The sequence below is a fragment of the Suricata suricatta genome, chromosome 14 (assembly GCF_006229205.1).
Source record: "Suricata suricatta isolate VVHF042 chromosome 14, meerkat_22Aug2017_6uvM2_HiC, whole genome shotgun sequence".
Lineage (NCBI taxonomy): Eukaryota > Metazoa > Chordata > Mammalia > Carnivora > Herpestidae > Suricata > Suricata suricatta.
This window is the reverse complement of record NC_043713.1, coordinates 83,748,355-83,774,182: the sequence shown is the minus strand read 5'-3', so window position 1 is coordinate 83,774,182 and position 25,828 is coordinate 83,748,355. Positions and strand designations below refer to the sequence as shown.

The 25,828-nt window shown below is 47.2% G+C and overlaps 1 protein-coding gene and 1 long non-coding RNA gene across 3 annotated transcripts; one reads left to right on the top strand and one right to left on the bottom strand.

Annotated features, from left to right (window-relative positions):
• Positions 1 to 1,937: 1,937 nt before the first annotated feature.
• Positions 1,938 to 8,034, bottom strand: SNRNP35 (small nuclear ribonucleoprotein U11/U12 subunit 35). Of its 2 annotated transcripts, none has more exons than XM_029922325.1 (2): positions 7,898 to 8,034; positions 1,938 to 2,813 (listed from the first exon to the last, which is right to left on the bottom strand). In XM_029922325.1, the coding sequence occupies exon 2, from the start codon at positions 2,808 to 2,810 to the stop codon at positions 2,070 to 2,072; it is 741 nt and encodes a 246-aa protein (XP_029778185.1). In that variant the 5' UTR covers positions 2,811 to 2,813; positions 7,898 to 8,034; the 3' UTR covers positions 1,938 to 2,069. The 2 variants fall into 2 exon arrangements, with proteins under 2 accessions (XP_029778185.1, XP_029778186.1); XM_029922326.1 differs by lacking the exon at positions 7,898 to 8,034 and adding an exon at positions 7,497 to 7,883.
• A 183-nt stretch (positions 8,035 to 8,217) lies between these two features.
• On the top strand, positions 8,218 to 11,396 carry LOC115277921. The gene is made up of 3 exons (XR_003902592.1): positions 8,218 to 8,452; positions 8,863 to 9,028; positions 9,941 to 11,396. It is a non-coding gene; the product is annotated as an uncharacterized LOC115277921 (long non-coding RNA).
• Positions 11,397 to 25,828: the final 14,432 nt, after the last annotated feature.

Genomic DNA, 25,828 nt, shown 5'->3' with positions numbered 1-25,828 from the left:
TGCTCAACATCCCACAATGCCCAGGACAGCGCCCCACAGCACAGGCTCTTCTGGCGGCAGATGTCACCCTACAGGGCGAGCTGGAGGACCCCGGCCTGCCATGGTCATGCATCATCTGCTAGTGCTTGTCTGGGCCCCGCTGATGGGCCAGGGAGCTTCCTGCCAGTCTTTTACGATGTAAAACAGTACTGCACACTTAGGCTCCCATGCATCAGCCTGCAGAACAAACTAGAAAACTGCAAGGTGAGACAATGTAGGCCTTTGCTGTGTGGCTACTGCTAAGATCTCCGCTGGGGGTGGGGGGAGGGTTCTACCAATTCTCTGGGTTTTTGTTGAGTTACCAGGGCCCATGCAAGATGGAGCCTGAATGTCAAGGGTGGGGTCTGCGGGGTCTAATCCGTGGGGCCCTCGTCCGTCCATGTTCTGGGACCCAGGGTTGACGGTGCTGGCTTAAACGGCCGGAGCACCGGGACTGGGTTTCTTTCTTCCGATGCCTCTCACGACACAGCCCCAGGTGGAGCGCTTGTTCAGCTGAAGGAGCCACCAGCTCAAGCCCCTAGTGCCGCTCTGGTGCTGAGAGGAGCCTGTTGTGCACCTTGTGAGACCAGAAAGCGTTCCTGCGTGGCCGTTTTCGGAGACGTGGGACACAGTGCGAGTCTGCACTGGGAATTTACAAAGGAAAGAGCCTACTTTTCTAAAACTGTTCTAACAGCTGACAGCAGTTTTAAGATAGGGCAGGCTCCCTCCCTGACAGATTCATACTCGTAATGCCAAAACCTGGCCATGAATGTGTTGAGTCTTGATACTAAATTGTTTGCATGAAATGTCCTGAATTTTAAGACCTTGAACTTTTTGTTTTGTTTTTATTTATTTTTGAAAGAGACAGGGCATGAGCAGAGGAGGGGTGGAGAGAGGGAGACAGAATCCAAAGCAGGCTCCAGGCTCTGAGCGGTCAGCACAGAGCCCGACACGGGGCTTGAACTCACGCATGGTGAGATCATGACCTGAGCTGAAGTCAGACGCTTAACCAGCCGAGCCGACCAGGTGCCCCAGACCTTGAACGTTCAAAGATACGGCCACTGATTAGACCAAAAATGTTAAGTGTCACTTCTGTGAAAATCATGTGACCAGCCTGGTACTTACTCAAAGCCCTCAGAAGTTAGGGTCGACAGGATCCGTGCAGCCCTCCCACAACCGGGAGGCCAGATGTCGAAGAGGGAGAGGACAAATCAGCCCCTCGGAACCAGACAGACACCTGTGCATGGACTTGCTTCATTTTCATTTCCCTCTTTGGAGCTTCATCTTTTCAAAGGACTGCAAGGCTGCCATAAGCCAGCACCCCACAGCCCTGCAACTTGGGTTCTCCACTTACCATACCAGCCTCCCTGCCAGAGAACAGGGAGGGAAAAAGGGCCGTCAGCACTTGGCTGAAGAACGGAGCTCCATTTGTTCAAGGGTGGCTGGCTGCTGACCTGGGCCACTGCCCCCACTGGCTCTGGTATCAAGTTCTGGACTTGCTCCCTGAACTCACGTTTCTATCCCATTGTTCTTGCTGTTCGGCGGGCCCTTCGCGCTATAGATAAACTGATGGGGAAGATACCACTTTCCCAACAATCTGGCCAGATTCGGGTTCCCAGGAGTCAGAGCAAGGCGAATGATTTCCGGTCATCACTCCTTTTTCTGTGACCCCTCACAATGGTCAATTCCAATAGACGGGAAAAAACGAGAATCGAAAACCACGTTCTCTACTGCCAGTAAAGGCACCGGCGGCTCCGCACACGTGCCCTTCCGCACGGCTGCTGGCGAGGACATGGCTTTCTCGAGCTTATTAAAAACGGGTCCTTAGAACTGCAAGATGAAGAGGAGAAACTCCATAATATCAGCGTGTTCAGCTTACACCTGGGTTCCAGACTGGAAAGAAAACTTAACTCCAGACCCCACCACCACCAGCAAGGTTTATTCAAGCACTGGACGTGCACCATGTATAACAGCAACGCATCTCTCTGAGCCTCTGTGGGGTGTCTGTCTGGGCTCTGGGGTGCAGGTGATCTGGGGGTGCTGGCGGGCCTCTACTTGCTGCGGTCCCTCTTCTCCCTCCCCTTGGCTCTGTCATCTCTGAAGTCCCTCTCTCTCTCCCAGTCACTTTCCGGCCACATCCTGGCTGGCTCTCTCTCCTGCCACCTCCTCTCCCGGCCACGGTCATGGTCTCGGTCCCTTGTCCGAGAGTCCCAGTGTCTTTCTCGGGACCGAGATCGCTCCCGCTTTTCCCTTCTTCCCTCTCTGTACTGGTCGTTTTTAACAACTGGCAAATTAATGGGTTTTCGAAAAGGCCGATCGCGCCCCCCAAATCTCAGCTGCCCGGATTCCTTCTTCCCCCCCAGGCCTCCTCCAAGGCGCCGAGGGATCCACCCTTTGAGGGTCCTTTCCAGTTCGTAGTCCACGAATATCTCGTGCTGGTCAATAACCAGGCCGTCCGCGTCCCGGTACGCTTTGATCAGAGACCGCTCCTCTTTGTATTCGATGAAGGCGTAGCCCTTCGAAAAGCCCGTGACCAAGTCCCTCACCAGCCGCAGCCGCCGGATGTCCCCGTAGCGGGAAAATACTTCCTTCAACTTCTCCTCTTTGGTCTGCAAGTTGAGTCTCGCCACAAACAGGGTGAGGAGGGGGTCTCCCGTGACCCCTTTGTTGGGGGTGTACCGTGCCAACATTGCCCTCCAGACGGCGCGGTCATGTGGGTCTTCATCCGTGCCGTCAATGCTGCCAGCTTTAAGCGGGTCATACTCCTTGGCGATGGGCATCCAGTCGTTCATGGTCTAGGAGGGATCACAGCAAGCCTTTAGGGAGCACCTACTACGAGCCAGCCATTTAACCCTTACAACACCCCTGTGAAGCAGATCCTACTATTCACCCCTTCCTTCAATAGGGAAGGAAGCAGGATTCCCAGGGCCTGAGGCCTCCCGGCTAGAAAGTGGGCAGGACAGGGATCAAAGCCAGAACGCGGGGCTCCAGGAGGCTCTCCCCCCACGGCCCCACCGTCCCTCCCGGAGAGAAGCCGAGGGCCGCATGTTTGAGTGTGCTCCACCAGCTCCTCACCCAGCTTAGTCACCTCAGGGCGCCTACCAACTACGTCATAACGTGGAACGTGGATCAAAATCCACGCTTGCCTTTCCAACTGTAAAATGGCCCTGAGAAGGAGCGCCCCGGGGCTCAGCGGGTGAAGGGTCCAACTTTGGCTCAGGTCATGATCTCGCTGTTTGTGAGTTTGAGCCCCAAGCTGTCAGCACAGAGCCTGGAGCCTGCTTTGGATTCTGTGTCTCCCTCTCTCTCTGACCCTCCCCCTCCCCCACTGGTGCTCTGTCTCTGAACAATAAATAAACATTTAAAAAAAGAGTTTTTTTTAATGGCCCTAAGAAGGGGCACCTGGGTGGTTCAGTCGTTTAAACATCCAACTTCAGCTCAGGTCATGATCTCACAGTTCAGTTCATGAGTTTGAGTCCCGCGTCGGGCCCTTTGCTCTCAATACAGAACCCGCTTTGGGTCCTCTGTCTCCTTCTCTCTCTCCCTCTCTCTCTCTCTCTGCTCCTCTCCACCCCCAACATAAACAAACATTAAAAAAAAAAAAAAAAACGGTCACAGGAAAACCAGCCTGGAAACTGCTATGGAAAATGGTGTTTTTAAAAACCTTACTACCAAGAATTTCAAACATGTATAGAGAATGGTATAATAATCCTCCACAAACTCATCACCTGACTCTGACCAACACGTGCCCAGTCTTGTTTCAGCTGTGTGGCAACTCACAACCCCCCTCCTAGATTACTCTGAAGGAAATTCTAGATACTACATCGTTCATCTGTAAATGTTTCGGTATGCATCATTAAAAGAATAGAAAGATAAGGACTTAAAAAAAACTACAAGAGAAAACGGTGCTTTTAATGTAGTATTTTGCAACAGGTAGCAGAGCTAAAAAACTAGTGACTCAGCAGAAGTCTCTTTGGTTCAAAAAGGGATATGGGATTTCTTCCCGATTCCCTGGCTGATAATCTGTTTATGCCTCTAGGCATGGGAACTGACTGCAATGGTAATCCTAGCCAAAAGCATAGTGCAATTGTCTTTTGTTCTGATACAAGATAATTTTTTTTAAAGACGGTAGAAAGTTTAAATTCAGAGGAGAGGCTGGTACATGATAATTGATTCACATTCTAGTGAATCTGCTGGAATAACATACACTTGCCGACATTTCAGACACTGTTACTGCTCACGTGACCACCTCCTTAAAACTTTAGAGCCAATACTGAAATATGTTACCTTAAAACCAGGACGCCAGGGGCGCCTGGTGACTGAGTTGGTTAAGTGTCCAACTTTGGCTCAGGTCATGATTTCATGGTTTGTGAGTTTGAGCCCCACGTCGGGTTCTGTGCTGACAGCTCTGAGCCTGGAGCCTGTTTTGGCTTCTCTCTCTGACCCTCCTCCTGCTCTCTCTCTCTCAGAAATAGTAAATGAATAAACTTATAAAAACAAAACCAAAAAACCAGAACACCAGACACCTGGCTGGCTCACTCAGTAGAACACGTGATTCTTGATCTACAGGTTTTGAGTTCAAGCCCCACCCTGGGTGTAGAGCTTATTTCATAATAAAAATTTGGGAAAGGGGGAAAATAAATAAATTAAATAAATAAAAATTTGGGGGTGCCTGGGTAGCTCAGTCGGTTGAGTATCCGACTTCAGCTCAGGTCATGATCTCACAGTTCGTGAGTTAGAGCCTCACATCAGGCTCTGTGCCAACAGCCCAGAGCCTGAAGCCTGCTTCAGATTCTGTGTCTCCTTCTCTCTCTGCCCCTGCCCCGCTCACACTCTTATTCTCTCAAAAATAAACATTAAAAATTTTTTTAGTAATAACAATTTAAAAATTACAAAACTGAGCCTCTCTCAAATTTATATAGTAACCCTCATCCCTAACAACATCTTTTCGTGATATTTATTTATTAAAATATGGGGCACCTGAGTGGCTCAGTTTGTTTTCCCGAACACACAGCAAACACTCTTCAGTCTAGTGTCCGCTTCACCTTCTCTCCAGATTCTAGGACACTGCCTAATAAACACGGGGGAACTGAGTTAACTCCAATCAAAATTGAGGTTTTTCTTTTGTCTAAATCAGACAAAAAGGATGACTTCACTGTGAACTTAGAGGCAAAACAACTGTGTACTGTCTGCCACCAAACTGTAGGAGGACACATATGCCTCCCCAACCGGCAGCTCTGGACGGGGCGCCTCGCCGGCCTCCTGCTCAGTAAAAGGCTGATAAACAGCTGGAGCCACGAGACAAGAGAGGAGTTCAGGCCCCTCTGGGCGCTGCCTCTGACTCTTGTGTCTCTCCTCTCTCATGGCTCTCATTTCTCCACATTAAAAGGAAAAAAAAAAAAGAGAAAAAGAATGTAAGAGAGAGTGCGAGGTTGACTCCCTGCTCTAGAAGTCTCCAACCATGCCATCCTACTGGCCTCCCGTTCTAGGCCGCACTCCCCGCCCCCCAGCACAGGGCTGCAGGGAAAAACCAAGGGCGATAATAGTAATCTCGGTTAATTTGAAGACGCAGGAGGTGCCAGGCCCTATGCTAAGCACTTAACTCCCCTCACCTCTCCACACTGTACGGGCATAGGTCTTACTATGAACGCCATTTCTGATGAGGAATGAGAAACATAAAAAGGCTTTCTTTTGGGGGCACTTGGGTGGCTCAGTCGGTCGAGCGTCCCACTTTGGCTCAGGTCATGATCTCACCCTTCCGGCTGCACAGAGCCGGCTTTGGATCCTCTGTCCCCCTCTCTTTCGGCCTCTCCCCTGCTCAAGTGTGCGTGAGTACTCTCTCTCTCTCAAAAATAAACATTAAAAAAAAAAAAAAAAAGGCTTTCTTTTGGCCCAGATCACACGGCTAATAAGTAGTTCCACCCAGGAATTACATTCAAGGGCTTTTACCACTCCAGAACTTGAGCCCTTCAGTACGGTATTTCCTCCGATGACTGTCGTAAAATATAAAGCTTTGGAGATGGGGATAAAGGAGGGAAAACCCACCAGAATTCTGCGTTTGTCAGGCTGAGGACCCCCACCCCCCCTCCAGTGGGAAAGAATCCTTTTCCCAATCAACAAGGTCATATATATCCACTAAATAAAACTGATACTATTTGACACAGAGTTCCTGTTCGGAGCCTTAACAATTCTTCAAATTAAAATCTGAAGAGATGGGGCACCTGGGTGGCTCAGTCAGTTAAGCGTCCAGCTTCCGGCTTCTGCTCAGGTCATGATCTCACAGTTCGTGGGTTCAAGCCCCGCCTCGGGCTCTGTGCTGACAGCTCAGAGCCTGGAGCCTGCTTCAGATTCTATGTCTCCCTCTCTCTCTGACCCCTGCTCACGCGGTCTCTCTCTGTCTCTCAAAAATAAATTTTAAAAACATTAAAAATAAATTTTAAAAAAAATCTGGAGAGAGTAACAAAGGGATTATTTGAATTTTCTGACACTCCCTCATCTGTAGACTTCTGACAATACTAGAAAGGGCGCCTGGGTGGCCCTGTCAGTCAAGCAGCTGCTTCTTGGTTTCAGCTAGCTTCACAATCTTGTGGTTCCTAAGTTCGAGCGCCACATCAGGCTCTGTGCCGACAGTGCGGCGCCTGCTTGGGATTCTCTCTCTCCCTCTCTGTCCCACCCCTGTTCGTGCTCTCTCTCTCGCTCTCATGCAAAATAAATAAACTTTTTAAAGTACCAAATGCCTAGAGAGGAGCAAACTTCACGGCTACTCATTTGTCTCTCTGGGAGAGTTCTGTCCTTTGCAGCATTATGCTGAGATTTCCTACAATTTCTTTGGATTTTTTGATTCATGTCACTAGTCCAGAAGCAGGAGAAGCTGTGAAAGATGAGTGATGGGGGATGGTGGGGAAGGGGCAATTAATCATTAATGACCAAAGTGTGGAAAGTGAACAAGAACCTTAGGTCCGGAGACAGAGCACCAGGTTTAAGACCCAGTCCCATCGTGAGGATAATTTAAATCATCTGTAAAAGGTAGCTACATGCCACTCGACTAGGTTTTTGTAAAGATTAGATAGAACAGGGTCCGTGAAGGGACTTTAAAATTATACATTATAGGGCTAGTTACACCCTACGTGAGGGTCCTGGGTCTACTCTGTGATTGGTTAACACTCTAAATGTTGTAATTGGATAAACCTGCTGACAATAATATTGTATAATAATAATTGGATCTCTGTACCTATGTCACAATTTCCTGTAACTCCCCCTTCCCAAACTCATAAAAGTCCTACCCCACCTTTGTTGGGGCTCTCTGGCTCTCTCCATTCCACCAGCTTGGAGTGAGCAGAGGCCCGGGTTCGAACCTGCAATAAACGACCCTTGCTTTTGGGCTTTGAAAAAAAAATTTTTTTTTAATAAATAAAATTATACATTATGATACAATTCAGTAATTAAGAAACCACCGAACAAAGGATGCTTCTCCTTACTGAATCCGCCGAGTTCGGATATTCCCGCGCTTCACATCCAGGTGGGAAACAGAACTCAAGTCAGACCCAGGGAACCCTCCGAGCATGCGCAGTGGCGCCGTGGACGCTAAGGCGGAAGTCTGGATGGAAAAGCCCACACCCCCAGTAGCCCCACAGTGCCTTCCCCTTGACCGCCGGCCCTCGAGGCTGGCCCTCACATTTTCAGTGGGTGAAGGGAAGAAGGAGCCCTTCTTCCACCCGAGCTATCGCCCTCGCTTTGCGCAACACAAGCCAAAAAGGGCTCCCCGTTTGCCAGGCTTCAACATGGCGGCCCTTACAGGAGCGGACGCACTGTCGGGGCCGAATTCCTTCGTCCTTCCCGCCGGAGTGGGTCCTGCCGCCACCAAGCCGCTCCCACTCACCTCAGAAAGGCGTGGGACTCCTTCCCACCGAAGTTAGCACCAGACTCGAAGCGCCGGTAGATTCCTCTCGCCCGTCTGAGCGGAGCTTGATATTCGACGAGGCAGATTCGCCACGAGCAGTAATATTTTTTTTTTTTTTGCTTTTGTTTTAAGAAATTTAGTCCACGTGCATTGAGCGTCGGCGGTACATCATCCCCGAAGAGAATGAGCTTTCCGTTTTTCTGATTTTTTTTTTTTCTGCACGAAGACAGAAACTGCTAAATTGAACAGCTAAGTTGAAAGAGTACCGAAAGTGCGGTTAGCGGTCTGGGCGTGGCCGCATCGCGCTCCGCGGCGGAGGGATCTGTCCGCGCAGCGAAATTGTGAATTCCCAGACTCACGTGGGAAATCGGCTTATACTGCAGTGTCCTCAAAAGATGCGTGTGCTGGTTCACGCCAAAGAAGAAAAGGGGTCAGGGAAGGGTTGACAACCCTGACTCCATCTTGCGACAGCCACCATTTTATGGGGTTCCCCGACGAGCAGCCACCTCTTGGAATCATGATAAACATTCTAAGGTTTGAACACCCGGAAAGTTACCCCGTCTCACAATACTGAGCAAAAAGGGTCCACGCATTCCAACTGAAATTTCTCCCTTGCTGGGATTTTAAGCCTTAAAACACCTCTGCGGGGTCACCTGGGTGGCTCAGCCGGTTGAGCATCGGACTTCGGCTCTGGTCTTGATCTCGTGGTTGACGAGTTTGAGCCCCACCTGGGACTCTGTGCTGACAGCTCGGAACCTGGAGCCTACTTGGGATTCTGTGTATCCCTCTCTCTCTCTCTGCCCCTCCCCCCTCTAGAAAATAAACATGTAAAATTAAAAAAAAAAAAAAACCTCTGCGGACGGGCACACCAACTAACTTGGACTACTGCCCTTCCCAGTTTGCAAACCCAAAGAAAGATTTGACTCCTTTTTCCTCGCTTATAGGCTCGCTCCTGAGGTTTTCGCTTAAAGGTTTGGAGCCAGGATGGGATATGAAGTGATGGAGGCGCCTCCTGCGGATCTCTGGACCTGCCCAAGCGAGCAATGCAGCCAGGTGTTGCTTCTCTTCAGGCGGCCCCTGCCGTCCCTGGCTGGGAGTGGGGGGTGACAGGTATGGTCCTCTCACATCCCCGACCGCCCATCTTCGTAGAATTCAGGAGACTTTTCTGCTAGCAACTCCGAGAAGGAATCCTCCAATACTGAATGGGCACCACCAGGCTCACAGAAAGAGCTCTTGCGGGTCAGCCCTCTGGTTGGATGTATAGGAACCAGGGACTGGAGAGTTTCCTCCGCCTGGGCTCAAATCACTAAAGATCATTTAAAACCTCACGGGTTCCGTGGGGGAACACATTTGCTATCCCTAAAGCAGTATATTTTAGAGCACAATTGGAAAGGTGAAACTATCATATTTCACAAAATTAGTGGAAACCTATTTCAGTTGGTACTTTTGGGGGTTTTTTTCACTTTTAATGTTTATTTTTGAGAGAGAGAGAACGCGCGGGCGCACGCTCGAGCAAGTGGGAGAGGCGCGAGAAAGAGGGAGACACAGAATCTGAAGCAGGTTCCAGGCTCTGAGCTGTCAGCACAGAATCTGGTGGGGCTTAAACTCATGGACCCTTAGATCATGACCTGAGTCAAAATCAGACACTTAACCGACTGAGTCACCCAGGCGCCCCTTCAATTGGTACTTTTGGAAGTGCCACCAAAAGAACAGACTCAGTATAGCTTCTGCGAAAGGAAAACAAACAAAACTTAAAAATTAAAACGATTAGAAAAACTCGATCCCAAATCAAAAATGACCCACTCATCTTCCATCCAATTCCCTGCCCCTGCCCCCACGCCTTCTATTTCCTCCACGGTGTATGCAGGTCTTTCCCAACTTTCTTATTCTCCTCTGAACTTTGTCCCTCCCCAGCCCTGCCTCCATCCACACTCCCAAAACTAACATCATAGCACCTTTCAAAGTCAAAGTTACTGGCCCTAATCCCAATAATCCTTTCTTTCATCCTCTGATCCTAAACAGAACTTCTGAATCTTGCAAGACTTTCCTGATCCAAAAGAAAATCCAGAAGAGTTCATGTAACAACTCATTTGGACTATCGTGCCTATAATCCAGGCCCTTCTGACCTCTACCAGCTAGTACGCATGCCTGTCGGACCTGTACAGGCCCAAGAACGGATGAATAAGGTTGGCTGAGAAGACCCGTACAGGATTTTAAATTTCTGCATAATGAGGCCCTAGAAAAAAAACTTCTGCTATAGCTGCCAATTCTGGTTCCCCATATGTGGGGAGCTCAAAATAAACTAGAAGGCAGTGCAGATACATAAATAAAACCCTGGACATTTCAAAAAGGTAAAATATAAATGATGGTTCCAAAAGAACAAAAATCTCAAAAACAATTCCTTTATCAGATTAGAGATGTCCCAAGGACAAAAAGGGGAGTTTTCCCTTTCTCATAGCAAACACCATAACAATTCAGAATGAAGATGGTTTTATTCTTACAGACCCTGGAGCGCCTTATTCAGCCCCCAGTCCCAGTCTATTGGCCAGTCCCCTCCAGGATACAAAAGCATTTAACCATGATCAGGGTCATTAATCAGCCACCAACTCCCCACATTATCTCAACCCCTAGCGTTCATTCTTGGCACACAACAAAGCAACTGTTCCTTTTTGTTGGTGCCCTCATCCTCGGCACTTTTTTTTTAAGTAGCCTCCACGTCCAACCTGAGACTTGAACTCTGGACTCTGAGATCAAGAGTTGCATCTTCTACAGACTGAACCAGCTAGGTGCAACTCCGCCCCCCTCAACCCCTTCCTCAAGCACTTTTCTTAGGAAGAAATTTTTTGCAGGCTCACCAGGCCCATATTTCCTTTGACCAAAAAAATGAAATGCTATTCTGCCTTCTCAACATTTAGAATTCCTAATTCTGCGATCTGCTCAGGGCTGCCTTCCAGGCCATCCACTGTGCTCCCCCCATTCCTAAATGTACTCCCTAACCAGTTGTGGGCCACCTCTTCCACTGATATAGGACACGTAACCTTGGTTCCCCAATAACTATTCAAATTGATCCATTCAAGGCCTTACCCAATATTAACAGTACCTATTAAGCCTTATGGCCGTTATAATAATAACTAATAACTCCTGTTATTCAACACTTTATCAACAAAGGATTAATCATCCCCATCACTAGTCCTTGTAACCCCATTTTTACAGTTAAAAAGCCCCATAATACAGGAAGGTATCTTGTGCAAGACCTTAGGGCAATTACCAATGCAGTCACACCCTGTCACTTTTTGCTCCTGACTCCCGTACCTTCCTTTCTAATATACCAGCTGCAACCACAACTTTTTTGTTGTTCCCTTATGCAATGCCTTTTTCAGCATCCCTGTCAACCCCTTAAGTCAGTATCTTTTTACTTTTACATGAAACAATCAACAATACACTTGACGGGGCGCCTGGGTGGCTCATTTGGTTGAGTGTCCCAACTTCGGCTCAGGGTGTGATCTCATAGTTCGTAGGTTTGAGCCCCGCGTCAGGCTCTGTGCTGACAGCTCAGAGCCTGGAGCCTGTCTTCGGATCCTGTGACTCCTTCTCTTTCTAACCCTCCCCTGCTCACGCTGTCTGTCTGTCTGTCTGTCTCTCTCTCTCTCTCTCTCTCTCTCAAAAATAAATAAAAAATTTAAAAAAACATACACTTGGCTCTAATCCTACCCCAGGGATATACTAAAAGCCCTACCTATTTCTCTTAAAGCCTCCGTGCTGACCTACAAGCTCTTGATTTCCCAGGGAAATCTACCCTTCACAATAAATAGATGATTTGTTATTATGTTCTAACCTACAGGCCTATGGCACTGACACTAAATACCTTCTGACACAATTAGCCAGCAAAGGACACAAAGTATCTAAAGCTACATGGCAACCCTGATGGGCCGCAGTCAAAGCCCTAAGCCACCTTTCTGCCAGATGGACTACAAATAGAGCCAGACAGAATTACTGCCTTCAGGGGCACCTGGGTGGCTCAGTCGGTTAAGCCTCCGACTTCGGCTCAGGTCAGATCTCACGTTCGTGGGTTCGAGCCCCGCGTCGGGCTCTGTGCTGACAGCTAGCTCAGAGCCTGGAGCCTGCTTCCAGTTCTGTGTCTCCTTCTCTCTCTGCCCCTCCCCCTCTCATGCTCTGTCTCTCTCTGTATCAAAAATAAATGAAACATTAAAAAAAAAAATTACTGCCTTCACCCAGTTCCCTCAGCCCCAGACCAAAAGAAAATTACACGGTTTCCTGGATCTTTCTAGATACTGTTGCCCTGGGATTCCCAATTATTTCCTCAGCTCAACCCTTATACTGAGCCTTCAATACTTCCACCACTCCAGACTCCATCCCATCTTCTTAAGAGGCTCCTTTATTTTTTTTTCCTTGAGTTTGTTTATTTAAGTAGTATCTATACCCGACGTGGGTGCTTGAACTCCACCTGAGATCAAGAGTTGCATGCTCTTGGGCCACCTGGATGGCTCAGGTCACGATCTTGCTCGCAGTTAATGAGTTTGAGCCCTGTGTCGGGCTCTGTGCTGACAGCTCAGAGCCTAGAGCCTGCTTTGGATTCTGTGTCTCCCTCCCTCTCTCTCTTTCTCTCTCTCTCTGCCCCTCCCCTGCTCATGCTCTGTCTCTCTCTCAAAATAAATATTAAAAAAGAAAAAAAGATTGTATGCTCTTTGAACTGAGCCAGCCAGGCACCTGCCTTTATATCTTTAAAAACAGGGGCTCCTGGGTGGCTCAGTCAGTTAAGTGTCTGACTTTGGGTCAGGTCATGATCTCACTGTTTGTGGGTTCAAGCCCCACATTGACTCTGCGCTGTTAGTGCAGAGCCTGCTTGAGATTCTCTCTCCCTCCCCTTCACTCTCTGCCTCTCCCTCACTGATGCTTTCTCTCCCTCTCTCTCAAAAACAAATAAACTTAAAACAACAACAACAAAAAGCTCACCTCTTCTGCAACTCTGGGACCCCCTGATTACCAACTGCCTTTTTTCCTTTTTGTCCATTTGAACATCCTTTCCCAAAGCATGGAGACCTACAGTGCCCCCTACGATATTACGGTCTTCAATGAGACCCTGTGGCCAGAGTTCACCTCCTGTGTCGGCGCCCTAACAACCCTCCTCTGCCCTCATTACTGCCACCAAAAAACGAACACTAGATTCTCCCCCTGCAGGTTTTAGGCCCACGTACAATTAAAACTCTATTAGACTCCCACCACACACAACACCTATGTGCCAGCTGACTTAGAAAATTTGAACCCTGGATTCTTTCCTCTCCAAACATTTTAGTCTCTCATTGTCACCCTCTCAACCCTTCCACCTTATGTCTCTTACCCTCAAAAACTCAACTGAACACAACTGCATCCGTGTAACTGACTCATTACTTACCCCTTGATTAGACCTTCATGAAATTCCCTTCCCAAATACAGATTTTGGGATTCCCTCTCTCCCTCTCTCCACTCCTCCCCCATCTGCTTGTGTCTGCACCTGTGGCGTTCTCCTCTCTCTCTTAATAATAAATAAAATCTTTTTTAAAAAGTACATATTAAAACTACTTGATACCATTCTCCTTCCCTCCAGCTTAGCTATTGTAAAAGTTCAAGCCCGTTTCAAACCAGATACCCCTGACGCCAGGCTGACCCGCCACCAGAGATGTGACACTTCAAACTTCTGATTCATAAATGTCCATCTGTTTGTCACATAGGGCACAGATAAGATGCCCTGTGGGCACAATACTATTGGAAGCCATCTCCAACTATTGCCCAACAAATATTTCAAAATGTACAATTTAGCCCCTTGCACAATCCTGGGAAACCATATCACACTGCATTCGGTCAAGTTCCTCTTCCCAGTGGACCCTTTGACATCTGGCAGATTGACTTCATCCAGCTTCCTCAACGGTGAAGACCTGTCTGTTCCTCACCGGACCGAAGCCTTTCCTTGCTATCAAGCCATTGCAAAAGCAGTGGCCAAAAACCCATTAGAAAAAGATCATTCCCAACTGCGATATTCGTTGACAGCTACACGTGATTAAGGAATACATTTTTTTCCGGTCAAGTTGTCTGAGAGGTCTGCAAAATCCGGCCGTCTCAACATTTCCATCGCACCTACCGTCCTTGATCTCCAAAGGAGTGGAAGTCATGGTCAAAGCTCAGCTGGCCAAACCAACCTCTGCCTTTGGTTCACCACGGCCCAAAGCCCTATCTCATGTCCTTTTAAACTCGAATATCTACCCCTACTCACTTGTCTCCATTCGGAATCATTACCAAGTGTCCTTTGAATATAGTGGAGGATCCCTTGCCCTCCACTTGGTTATCAGGAGAAATTCTTCAGTACAGAATATATATGGGGGCGCCTGGGGGGCTCAGTCCGCTAAGCGGCCAACTTCGGCTCAGGTCATGATCTTTCAATTTGTGAGTTCGAGCCCCGCCTCAGGGTCTGTGCTGACAGCTCAGAGCCTGGAGCTGCTTCGGACTCTGTGTCTCCTTCTCTGTCTGCCCCTCCCCTGCTCACGCTCTGTCTCTCAAAAATAAACATTTAAACAAAATTAAAAAACAAAACAAAACAATATATATGGAAGGCCAAATTTGTTAAAGTGTCGTGTTCCCTCACTGAGCCCCACATTGGGGCGTCACTTGTCCGGTCTAGTCACCCCAGCCGGCGGGGCGGTAAATCCTCTCGGGTTCATTCCTGAGGGAGAGAGAGAGTAGGGCAGGACGGGGAGCACAGAGAGTGAGGCAAGTCAAGTGTTTTCTGATCAAGCCTCTTCTTTTTTATTGAGAAAACACCGTATCTTACAAAGGTTTCGCGGCAGGAAAACAAGGCAGCTGACCTAGGTCGGGTGGTAGGAAACAGGGTTAAGGGATTAAGGCTGGAGTAAAAGAGGAACCAGACTAAGGTTTTTAGCACAGCACTGAAGGGCCGATACCACCCTGCCTGTAGGCGATTGATCTTTGTTCTTCTGGCTTCTCCTGACAGGGAGTGGCGCTCCCCTGCCTATTTTTGTAACTCCCCTCAGGGAGTGACATTTCTGGCTAGCAAATGGCCAAGCAGCTGAATCTTTGCCGCTTCCCACAGTAAAGATCCATTTTAAACAGTGCTCCTGGGAGACAAAATACCCAGAACCTTAAGCCTGGAGACCGAATATATTGGAGGACACATCAACTTATTTCTTTTTTAAAAATTTTGTTTTACTGTTTGTATTTATTTTAGAGACAGAGACAGCATGAGCAGGGGAGGGTCAGAGAGAGAGGGAGACAAGAATCTGAAGACAGGCTCCAGGCTCTGAGTTGCTGTCTACACAGCCCGATGCAGGGCTCAAACCCACAAACTCTGAGATCATGACCTGAGCCAAAGCCGGACGCTTAACCGACTGAGCCCCCGGGCGCCCTAAGACCCTTTATATCCGAAATGGAAAGGACTTTATCTGGTATTGTTAACCACCCTATGTACAACAAAGCTACAAGGGGAGATTCATGTATAGTTTCATGTTTCTCATTTGAAAAGGGCTCCCGGTCCTGAAAACAACTTTCAGAGACCCAGAACTAAAATCGACCACGTCTGAGCCCAAAAGCTGATTCCCAAAATTTAGGACCAAGCCAGAACCCTCCTTTTACTTGAATTCTCATGTTTTTCCTTTTGTCTCATTTCCACCACCCAACATAGGCCTGAAGTCATTCATGACTTCTACCTGCCCCCTTGGTTCAAGTTCTTAACCGGAGACTTCCTTACTAACACTTCGGCTTTAATAAGACTTGACCCCAGGGCACCTGGCTGACTCAGTCGTACAGTATGCGACTCTTGACCTTGGGGTTGTGAATTCAAGCCTCACGCTGGGGATAGAGATTCCTAAAAAAAATAAAATAATTTTAAAAATAATAATAAGACTTGACACCGTATAGTCTCTACCCTTTGTTCTTGACTCCCATACAAATTCATGATGAGAAACCAGTTAACAATATTGTTACTATCAAGGTCCATCAAAGAGAGAACCGCCTCAGATTGGAATAGTAACCCCATTGTTAAGCTGTCCCAGCTGCCCCCAGGGGATGTCCCCCCCAAAGAATTGTTGTGTGTGTCATCGTAGGCCACACAGCAGACATCCCAACCACATGCAAAATGCTCCCTCTTAACTCTACTCTGTTCAGTAAAAGTGCCCCACAGATTAAGATCATGTGCAGTGCCTCTGATGGAATGCCATTCCTCCTCTACCCCAGAGGCATCCTAACCCCATTTGCTTTAACCTTTCCCTGTTTTGACATTATTCCAATCCCTAATTTCATGTCCTGTGTGAGATACGTCCACCTGGGACCTAGTGTGGTCTCCACAGGTGTAAACCTCACCTTTGTATTAGCTGATTGCTATAATCTTGTCAAACCACAGCTGGTTCTTAGACAGCCTGGCCGGCTCAGTGAGAAGAGCAACTCTTTTTTTTTTTTTTTTCTTTTTTTAAGTATTTATTTATTTTACGTGGGGCACCTGGGGGGCTCAGTTGGTTAAGTGTTCAACTTCAGCTCAGGTCATGATCTCACAGTTTGTGGATTTGAGCCCCACATCGGGCTCTGTGCTGACAGCTCAGAGTCTAGAACCTGCTTTGGATTCTGTGTCTCCTCTCTGCCCCTCCCCTGCTTGTGTGCTCTCTCTCTCAAAAATAAACATCAAAAAAAAATTTTTTAATAAATATGTATTTTGAAAGAGAGAGAGAGTGCAATCAGGGGAAGGAAGGACTTGGGCAATGAGGGGCTCCACTGTAATGACTTTCCTCCTCCATAACTGACCAGCGGGAAATGAAGCCGAGAAGGGACCAGGGAAGGGCTGACAACCCTGACTCCATCTTGCAGTGGCCACTGTTTTGTGGAGTTCTCCAAAGAGCAGCCACTTCCTGGAATATGATAGATGTCTTGGTGCTTAGACACCTGGAAAGTTCCATGTGTCTCACAGCACTGAGCAAAACCAGCCAGCCGGTTGCTGAGTGACCCATACCAACTGAAATGTATCCCTCGCTGCAGTTTTAAGCCTTAAACATAAAATAAGCTTTAAAAATACCACCTCTGGGGTGCCTGGGTGGCTCAGTCGGTTGAGCATCTGGCTTCAGCTCAGGTCACGATCTCACGGTTCGTGGGTTCGAGCCCCGCGTTGGGCTCTGTGCTGACAGCTCAGAGCCTGGAGCCTGCTTCAGATTCTGTATCACCCTCTCTCTCTCTGACCCTTCCCTGCTCGCACTGTCGGTCTCTGTCTCTCAAAAATAAATTTTAAAAACACATTAAAAACATTTTTTTAAATAAATAAATAAAAATGCCACCTCTCCTTATCTTCTTTGGACGGGCTCACCAGCTGAGCTGGATTGTCCTTCCAGGTTTGCAAACCTAAATAAAGGTTTGTCCTTACTCATAGGCTCACTCCTGAAGTTTTCTTTAACAACGTGACATTTTGTACATTTTCCCAACCCCTACATTTAATCAATTCACTTTTGACACAAGCAAAATAGCTTTTCAAATTGAGCTTGGGGCCTTTGACTTTAGAATCATGTGGGAGCTTGTTAAAATCCCATTTCCTGGGCCCCGCTGGGATCTGTGAGCTCAGAATCTCGAAATTTGCATCTTTTGCAAGTCCCCAAACGATTCTTGAAGCACACTGAAAGACTCCTGCACTCTAGTCATGGCCAAGAAGTCCAGATTTCAAACCTGGGCGTGGGCGGGAGGAGAGAACCAGGTGGCCAATAAACATTTTAGAACAGATGTATGCATTCTGATTATGGTGTGTTTCTTTTTTGATAGGTCCTTATATTCCAGTAGATTACAACTTGATGGTGTCACACCTTGAAATTCTTCAGATACAGTTGTGCTTAAATTTGAAGGTGGGCGTCTGGTGGTTTGCTTGAGCCTCTCGTTTTCTGATTAATCCTTACAAGTGGATGGTTTCTGCAACGGGTGTCTTCAATGTAATCTACTCCTTAGAAGATAAGTTTATCTCTGATTACTAAGAATGGTATTACTGTTAACTAGTCGTCATTGAATTTAAGTTTTAATTTATTTATTTGGAGAAAGAGAAGGTATGTGAACTCGGATGGGGCAAAGAGAGAGGGAGAGAGAGAATCCCAAGCAGGCCCTGTGCTGTGGGCAAGGGGCCCAACGCAGAGCTCGATCCTGCGAACTGTGAGATCATGACCTGAGCCAAAATCAAGGGTTGGATGCCTAACTCACTGAGCCATCCAGGCGTGCCTTTATTTGGTAGGTGAACATAGTTTCAAAATGTCTATAGCTTTATTCATTAATATTAAATAAAATATATTAATAAAAACATTAAATAAAAATATATTCATTAAAATGTATGGAGCGCCTAGGTGGCTCAGTCAGTTGAGCAACCAACGTTTGATTTCAGCTCAGGTCATGATCCCAAGGTTGTGGGATTGAGCCCCACATTGGACTCTTCCTGAGATTCTCTCTCTCCCTCTCTCTGCCCCTCCCCAACTTGCGTGTGCTCTCTCTTTCTCTCTTAAAAAAGTATTGATGGGACCCCTGGGTTGCTCAGTCGATTAAATATCTGACTCTTGATTTCAGCTCACGTCTTGATCTCAGGGTTACGAGTTCAAGGCCCACATTGGGTTCCATGCTGGGCATGAAACTTACTTAAAATTAAAAAAAAAAAAAAAGGAAGGAAATTCTGCTCATTGCAATAACATGGGTTAACCTTGGAGGCATATGGTAAGTGAAATAAGCAGGCACAAAAGAACAAATATATGATTCCATTTGTTTATATGAGGGACCCACAAAGTCAAGTTCACAGAGACAGGAAGTAGAATGTTGGGGGTGTAGTGTGCGTGTTTAATGGGTGCAGCGGTTCAGTTTGGGAGATGGCTCCACACCATTGTGGATGCACCTGGTGCCACTGCACACCTGAAAGGACTTAGAACCGTAAATATGCACGTGTACTGTAGCACGTGAGGAAAAGTTTTGCTAAATGTTCACGTGCACCTCACCAGCAACCAGCACAACCTGGCTCCCAGATCTAGTTCTCTGCTGTCACTCTCCAGTACAAGTAACCAGCGCCGGCGTGTCCGGACGCTCAGTCAGTGAAGCGTCCGACTTCAGCGCAGGTCCTGATCTCACGGTTCCTGAGTTCAAGTCCCGAATGGGGTGGGGCTCTCTGCTGTCGTGCAGAGCCTGGCTTCGGATCTTCTGTTCCCCTCTCTCTGTGCCCCTCCCCTGCTTGTGCTCGCTCTCTCTCTCTCTCTCAAAAATAAATACACATTTAAAAAAAAAAGTAAGCAGCGCTCCTTGGAGAAATGGCAATTCTGGCACTATGGCAAGAAACACACAAGGTGAGCTGGGAGCAACTTGTAGTGCTAGAAAGTAAGGAAGGGCTAAAACCAAAAAAAACAATGATGATGATGTCACAGGGACACTGGAGCCACCTAAAGGCTCCCAATGGCCAAAGCAGATAAAGTAGTGTTAGATTATAAACGAAAAAATAAAATAAATATCCATGAGTCTGTACCGATATAAGTAAATGATTAAATAAATAAACTGGGGAGAGGAGACAAATCTCCCGGGCAGCGTTCCGAATAATTTATGCAGGTAACTCCTCTCTTAAGACGGTAGATCGTAGGTCCATACCCCGTATGTGTGCGCTGGCTTAGTTAGCGACTTCCTTCCAAGAAAGACAGTATGGAAAGGGGAGAAGAGAAGGCTAACTTTACCCTGGAGAAATCTAACACTAGGTGGTCAAGGTCAACATCAACCATGATAAGTCATGTTGATAGTATATACTTTTGACATGACGTGCAGAAAATGGCAGTTAAAAATTTTTTTAGTGATTTTTTTTTTTTAAGAGAGAGAGCACAAGAGTGTGGAAAGAGCATGGGGTGCCTGGGTGGCTCAGTCCGTTGAGCAGCCGACTTTGGCTCAGGTCACGATCTCACGGTTTGTGGGTTCGAGCCCCACGTCGGGCTCAGTGTTGACAGCTCAGAGCCTGGAGCCTGCTTCAGATTCTGTGTCTCCTCTCTCTGCCCTTCTCCTGCTCACGTTCTCTCTGTCTCTCAAAAATAAATAAACATTAAAAAATATTTTTTAAAAAAAACAGTGGGGAAAGAACAGAGACAGAAGGGGACACAGAATCCAAAGCAGGCTCTGAGCTGCCAGCACACCCAGGCGCCCCTACACTTTACGGATGTAGTCTTCCTCCCCCAAATCCGTAAGCCCTGTCTAATCTTGAGAAAAACATCAGACAGATCGCAGGCAACATTCTACAGAATGCCTGACCGGTACGCTTCCAAACTGCCAAGGTCATGAAAACAAGGAAAACAGAACCTGCCAGGGCCAAGAGGGGCCGAAGGACACGCGCAGCCAAATGTGACGTGGTGCCCTGGACGGGGCTCTGAGACAGAAAAAGGACATTAGGGGGAAACCTGAGGAAATCTGAACACAGTATAGACTTCAGTTAGTGTGCTGATATTGGTTAATTAACTGTAACAAATGGACCATATTAGTGTTAAGAAGTTAATCATAGGGGAAACCAGGTATGTGGACAGGAGTCCCACTTTCTGTACTAGCACTCTAATTTTTCTGTAAATCTAAAGTTGTTTTTATTTTTTTTAATTTTTTAATGTTTTATTTATTTCTGATACAGAGAGAGACAGAGCATGAGAAGGGGAGGGGCAGAGAGAGAAGGAGACACAGAACCGGAAGCAGGCTCCAGGCTCTGAGCTGTCAGCACAGAGCCTGACACGGAGCTCGAACCCACGAATGTGAGATCTGACCTGAGCCGAAGTCGGAGGCTTAACCGACTGAGCCATCCTGGCACCTCTCTAAAATTGTTTTTAATGTTTATTTGTTTTTGAGAGAGAGAAAGTGCAAGCAGGGAAGAGGCAGAGAGAGAGGGAGACACAGAATCCGAAGCAGGCTCCGGACTCTGAGCTGTCAGCACAGAGCCTGACACAGGGCTCAAACGCATGAACCACGAGATCAGGACCTAAGCCGAAGTCAGACACTTAAGCGACTGAGCCACTGAGGTGCCCCAAATCTAAAATTGTTCTAAGGGGTGCCTGGGTGGCTGAGTCGGTTAAGCATCCGGCTTCGGCTCAGGTCATGATCTCACGGTTCGTGGGTTTAAGCCCCGTTTCGGGCTCTGTGCTGACAGCTCAGAGCCTGGAGCCTGTTTTGGATTCTGTGTCTCCCTCTCTCTCTGACCCTCGAGCTGTCTCTCTCTGTCTCTTAAAAATAAATAAAAAACAGGAAAAAATTTTAAAAAATTGTTCTTAAAAGTGTATAAAATGCATATATGTGGAGGGGCTCCTAAACATCCTAAACATCATTTTAACGGGTAATCAGTAGAAATATCATCAGAGAGACGGCTTCTCATCTTTGAGTTCCAGTGTGTACGTGACACTCAGGACTGGCCACATTTCAAGCACCTGCTCCTCGCATGCCCGGGGCTACGAGATGAGTGCAGGTGGCCGTAGGGGACCTGGAGCCGCTGGCAGTGGCTGTTTCTGGGGATGGCGGCCGGATTGTGGAGCAGGATCTCTCACCTTTTATTGCTACTCAAGTAATATTTACAAGTTTTCACAGTGAGCACATATTCACGTGTTTCTTGTGTTAGGGCCTCCGGTAAGCAAAGGGTCAGACCAACATAGGAGGGCAGAGGGTTAGTGGAGATACACCTGTGAGTCCCAGAGAAGGAGGGAGCAGCGCTGGGCAGGGAGACTGGCCTTCAGCCCAGGCTGCAGGTTTGACGTCTTAGAAAGGAAAGGAGGGGCACCTGGGTGGCTCAGTTGGTTAAGCGTCTGACTTCGGCTCAGGTCATGATCTCATGGTTTGTGGGTTCGAGCCCCGCCTCGGGCTCTGTGCTGACAGCTCAGAGCCTGGAGCTGCTTCACATTCTGTGTCTCCCTCTTCTCTCTCTGCCCCTCCCCTGCTCATGCTCTGTCTCTCTCTGTATCAAAAATAAAAAACATTGAAAAAATAATAAAGGAAAGGAAAGAAACAGGAAGTGAGGGCCTCAGACCACAGCATGTACGTGACCATGGCGGGGGTCCCAGGGCAGATTGCCCTTAGAGCTGTCCCATGTTGGACACAAGTGGCGTGGTCCTTGTCTCCCTGCTGTGCTCAGTCTTCAGCCGAGAGCCCCTGGGGAGTGTGTCCTCGCACGAATGGTGTGCGGATTCCGAAGGTTTGCTGAAAGCTAGAGGCGGTCAGCAGACCACAACCCTCACGCTGACCAGCAAGTTCTTTCCTTTTTTTTAATTGTTAATTGTGGTCAAACAAAACATAAAATTGACAATTTAAATTCTGATTGCCATTTAATTTCTAAACGTACAATTCTCTAGTGCTACGTATATTCACATTGTTGTGCAACCAACCGCTAGAACTTTTTTTATCTTGCAAAACTAAAACTCTGTCTCCATTAAATAAAACTCCCCCCGCCCCAGCCCCCTGCCTCTGGTCACCACTGTTCTGCTTTCTGTCTCTATGACTTAGACGATTCCAGGCACCTCGTGTAAGCGGCCGAATAGCAGAGCGTTTGTCATTTTGTGATTGGCTCCCTTCACTTAGCATCACGTTCTCAGATTCCTGCGCATTGCAGCAGCTGTCAGAAGTTCATTCCACCGCAGGGCTAGGCCACATTTTGCTCATCCGCTCATCTGTGGGTGAACATTTGGGTGGCTTCCACCGTTGGCTGGCGTAAATCCTGCTGCTGGGAACACGGGTGTGCCGAGCTCTCTCCCAGATCCTGCTGTCAACCCTTTTGGCTGTGTGCCCGAGTGGAATTGTCGCATCTTATGGCTACTGTATTTTCAATTTTTTGAGGAACGCCATACTGTTTTGCACGTGGGCTGCACCGTTTTACATTCCTACAAGCAAAGCACGACGGTTCGAATTGTCCGCATCCTCTGCAACACATCTTATTTTCTGGGTTTTGTTTTTGTTTGAAGAGTAGTCATCCAAATGGCTGTGCAAGGTGTTCTCCCCTCGTGGTTGGATCTGCAGTTCTCCAGTCAGTGATGGTGGGTGTGTTTTCATATGCTACTTGGCCTCTTGAAAGGTCATCGGAAAGTCGTCTCTGTGACTGTCATGTCTAGTGACAGCCGACTCTTGAATAACATGGGTTCAGGCTGTGCAGTCCAGGCTGCTGGCTGGTTCCGTCAGTGAAGCGGCGACTCTTGGTCTCAGGGTTGTGAGTTCAAGCCCCGCGCTGGGGTAGAGATTACTTAAAAATAAAACCTTAAAAAAAAACTCTGCAGGACCATGTGGATTTGTTTTGATAAGTACAATCCTATAAATGTATTTTCCTTATGTTCTTCAATAACCTTTATTTTCTCTAGCTTTATTGTGAGAATACAGTATATAAAACGTATAACATACAAAATGTGTGTTAGTTGACTACATTATTGGTAAGGCTTCCAGGCAACAATAGGTTATCAGTAGTTAAGTTTTGGGAGAATCAGAAACCATACATGGATTTCTGGCTGCGCGGGGGGTTGGAGCCCCTACCCCTCAGGTGTAATTAGAATTAATAACAAAACACTCTACAAAGCCAGCAGAAGACCTGGAGGGCAGCACGGACTACCCTGAGATTTGCGCACACTGATAGACTCAGGCAAACCTGCTCAGCCGTGGGCTGGGATCATTTCTTTCTCTCAACACCGCTTTAAGGAACGTATTTTTACATTCCAGGGTGGAGCAAGAGCTGGCCTGGAGAGTGGGGAGGAGAATTTGATTCTCTTCTGCCAGAATTTCCTTCCATGCTTCCCCACCCACTCAGCACCCTGAATAAACATTCCACCTAAGTTAAAAAAAAAAAACCAAAACCAACCAGTATGCTCTTAGGCAAACAGATTCAAAGGAGGGCTCTAGGCACCACCCTTCCTGCCACCAGATTTTTTTCTAAAGACCTTCAACTCCTAGAGATGAAGTCACTGACCCAGGATTGCAGGCATTTAAGCCACACTGGGAAGTATCCAAAATCTTTGCTATTTCCATGCGTGATTTATGGGTAAGGAGACCTGGAAATAATTTAAAGAACACGAAGAAAGCCATACCAAGTATACCACTCAGGAGATAAATGGTGCCAGAGATATTCACAGGAGTGTAAGACTTAACTCTACTTAATGTACTACAATAGGGCCACCAGGTGTTTGCTAGGGGAACTTTCCTGTTGGTGGGCATTAGCTTAAGTGCTACAGTGTGACCCACAACTTTTGTTTGCCATGTCACTTTTTCCTTTGTTTAACCATAAGGCATGACCTTACGCTAGGACCCCTTTTGCAGTCACTTTGGTTTCTACTCAAGGATGGAGGGCGGAGTGGGGGAGTGGGTGGGTAGTGCAGCTATACACAGTCTTTCTTTTAATTTTTAAAATGACTTATTTTTGAAGGAAAGAGACAGAGTGTGAGCTGTGGAGAGGCAGAGAGAGAGGGAGACGCAGAATCCAAAGCAGGGTCCAGGCTCTGAGCTGTCAGCATAGAGCCCGATGCGGGGCTTGAGTTCAAGAGCCGTGAGATCGTGACCTGAGATGAAGTTGGATGCTTGAACCGGCTGAGCCGCCCCAGGCGCCCCTACATGCACTGTCTTAAATCTCAGGGGAGGAATGTTTCTTAAATTCCTTTTTTTTTTTTTTTTTTACTTTTATTCATTTTTGAAAGAGAGAGAGAGCGAGCGTGCGCACGCAAGCAAGCGGGGGAGGGGCAAAGAGAGAGGGAGACACAGAATCCGAAGCAGACTCTAGGATCTGAGCTGTTAGCACAGAGCCCGACACGGGGCTCAAAACCACAAGCGATGAGATCATGACCTGAGCCGAAGTTGAACACTCAACCGACTGAGCCACCCAGGCGCCCCCATTAAATCTGTTTCTAAGTATTTTAATTAAGTGGAATTGTCTTATTTTCATTTTCAGATTATTTCTTGCAAGTGTATAGAAATGTAATTGGTTTTTGTATATTGATCTTGTATCCTGGAATCTTGAGCTGTTTATTAGCTCTAATAGGGGTGTGTGTGTATGTGTGTGTGTGTGTGTGTAAGCTTTAGCCTGTAATTATGGAGGATTACATAGACTATTTGTTCTGAACCTGCTGTGCATCCCTGGAATAAACCCTATGTGGTCGTGGTATATAATAATGTTTATGTAGTGCTAAATTCTGTTTGCTAATATCTTGCTAAAGATTTTGCATCTATTTTTCTGGGGCGCCTGGGTGGCTCAGTCAGTTAAGCGTCTGACTTCGGCTCAGATCATGATCTCACAGTTCAGCTCAGGTCATGATTTCATGGTTTGTGAGTGCAAGCCTCACGTTGGGTTCTGTGCTGACAGCTCAGAGCCTGGAACCTGCTTCAGGTTCTGTGTCTCCCCCTTTCTCTGCTCTTCCCCCGGTCACACTCTGTCTCTCTCTCTCAAAGATAAAAAGACATTAAAAAAAATTTTTTTTAAAGATTTTGCATCTATTTTTACTTTACCCATTTTTTATATAGGTTTTCTATTTCTTTGTTTAAATTTTTTTAATGTTTCATTTATTTTTGAGAGAGAGACACACACACACACAAACAGAATCCGAAGACAGGCTCCAGGCTCTGAGCTAGCTGTCAGCACATAGCCTGACATGGGGCTCAAACCCACGAACCGTGAGATCATGACCAGAGCCGAAGTTGGACGCTCAACCGACTGAACCACCCAGGCGCCCCTGTTTGGGGTTTTTTTGTTTGTTTTGTTTTGGTTTTTTGTTTTTATTTAAAAAAATTTTTTTTACTTTTTTTTAAATTTATTTTTGAGAGTCAGAGAGAGCACGAGCAGGGGAGGGTCAGAGAGAGAGGGAGACACAGAATCCGAAGCAGGCTCCAGGCTCTGAGTTAGCTGTCAGCACAGAGCCTGACACGGGGCTTGAACCCATGATCCGT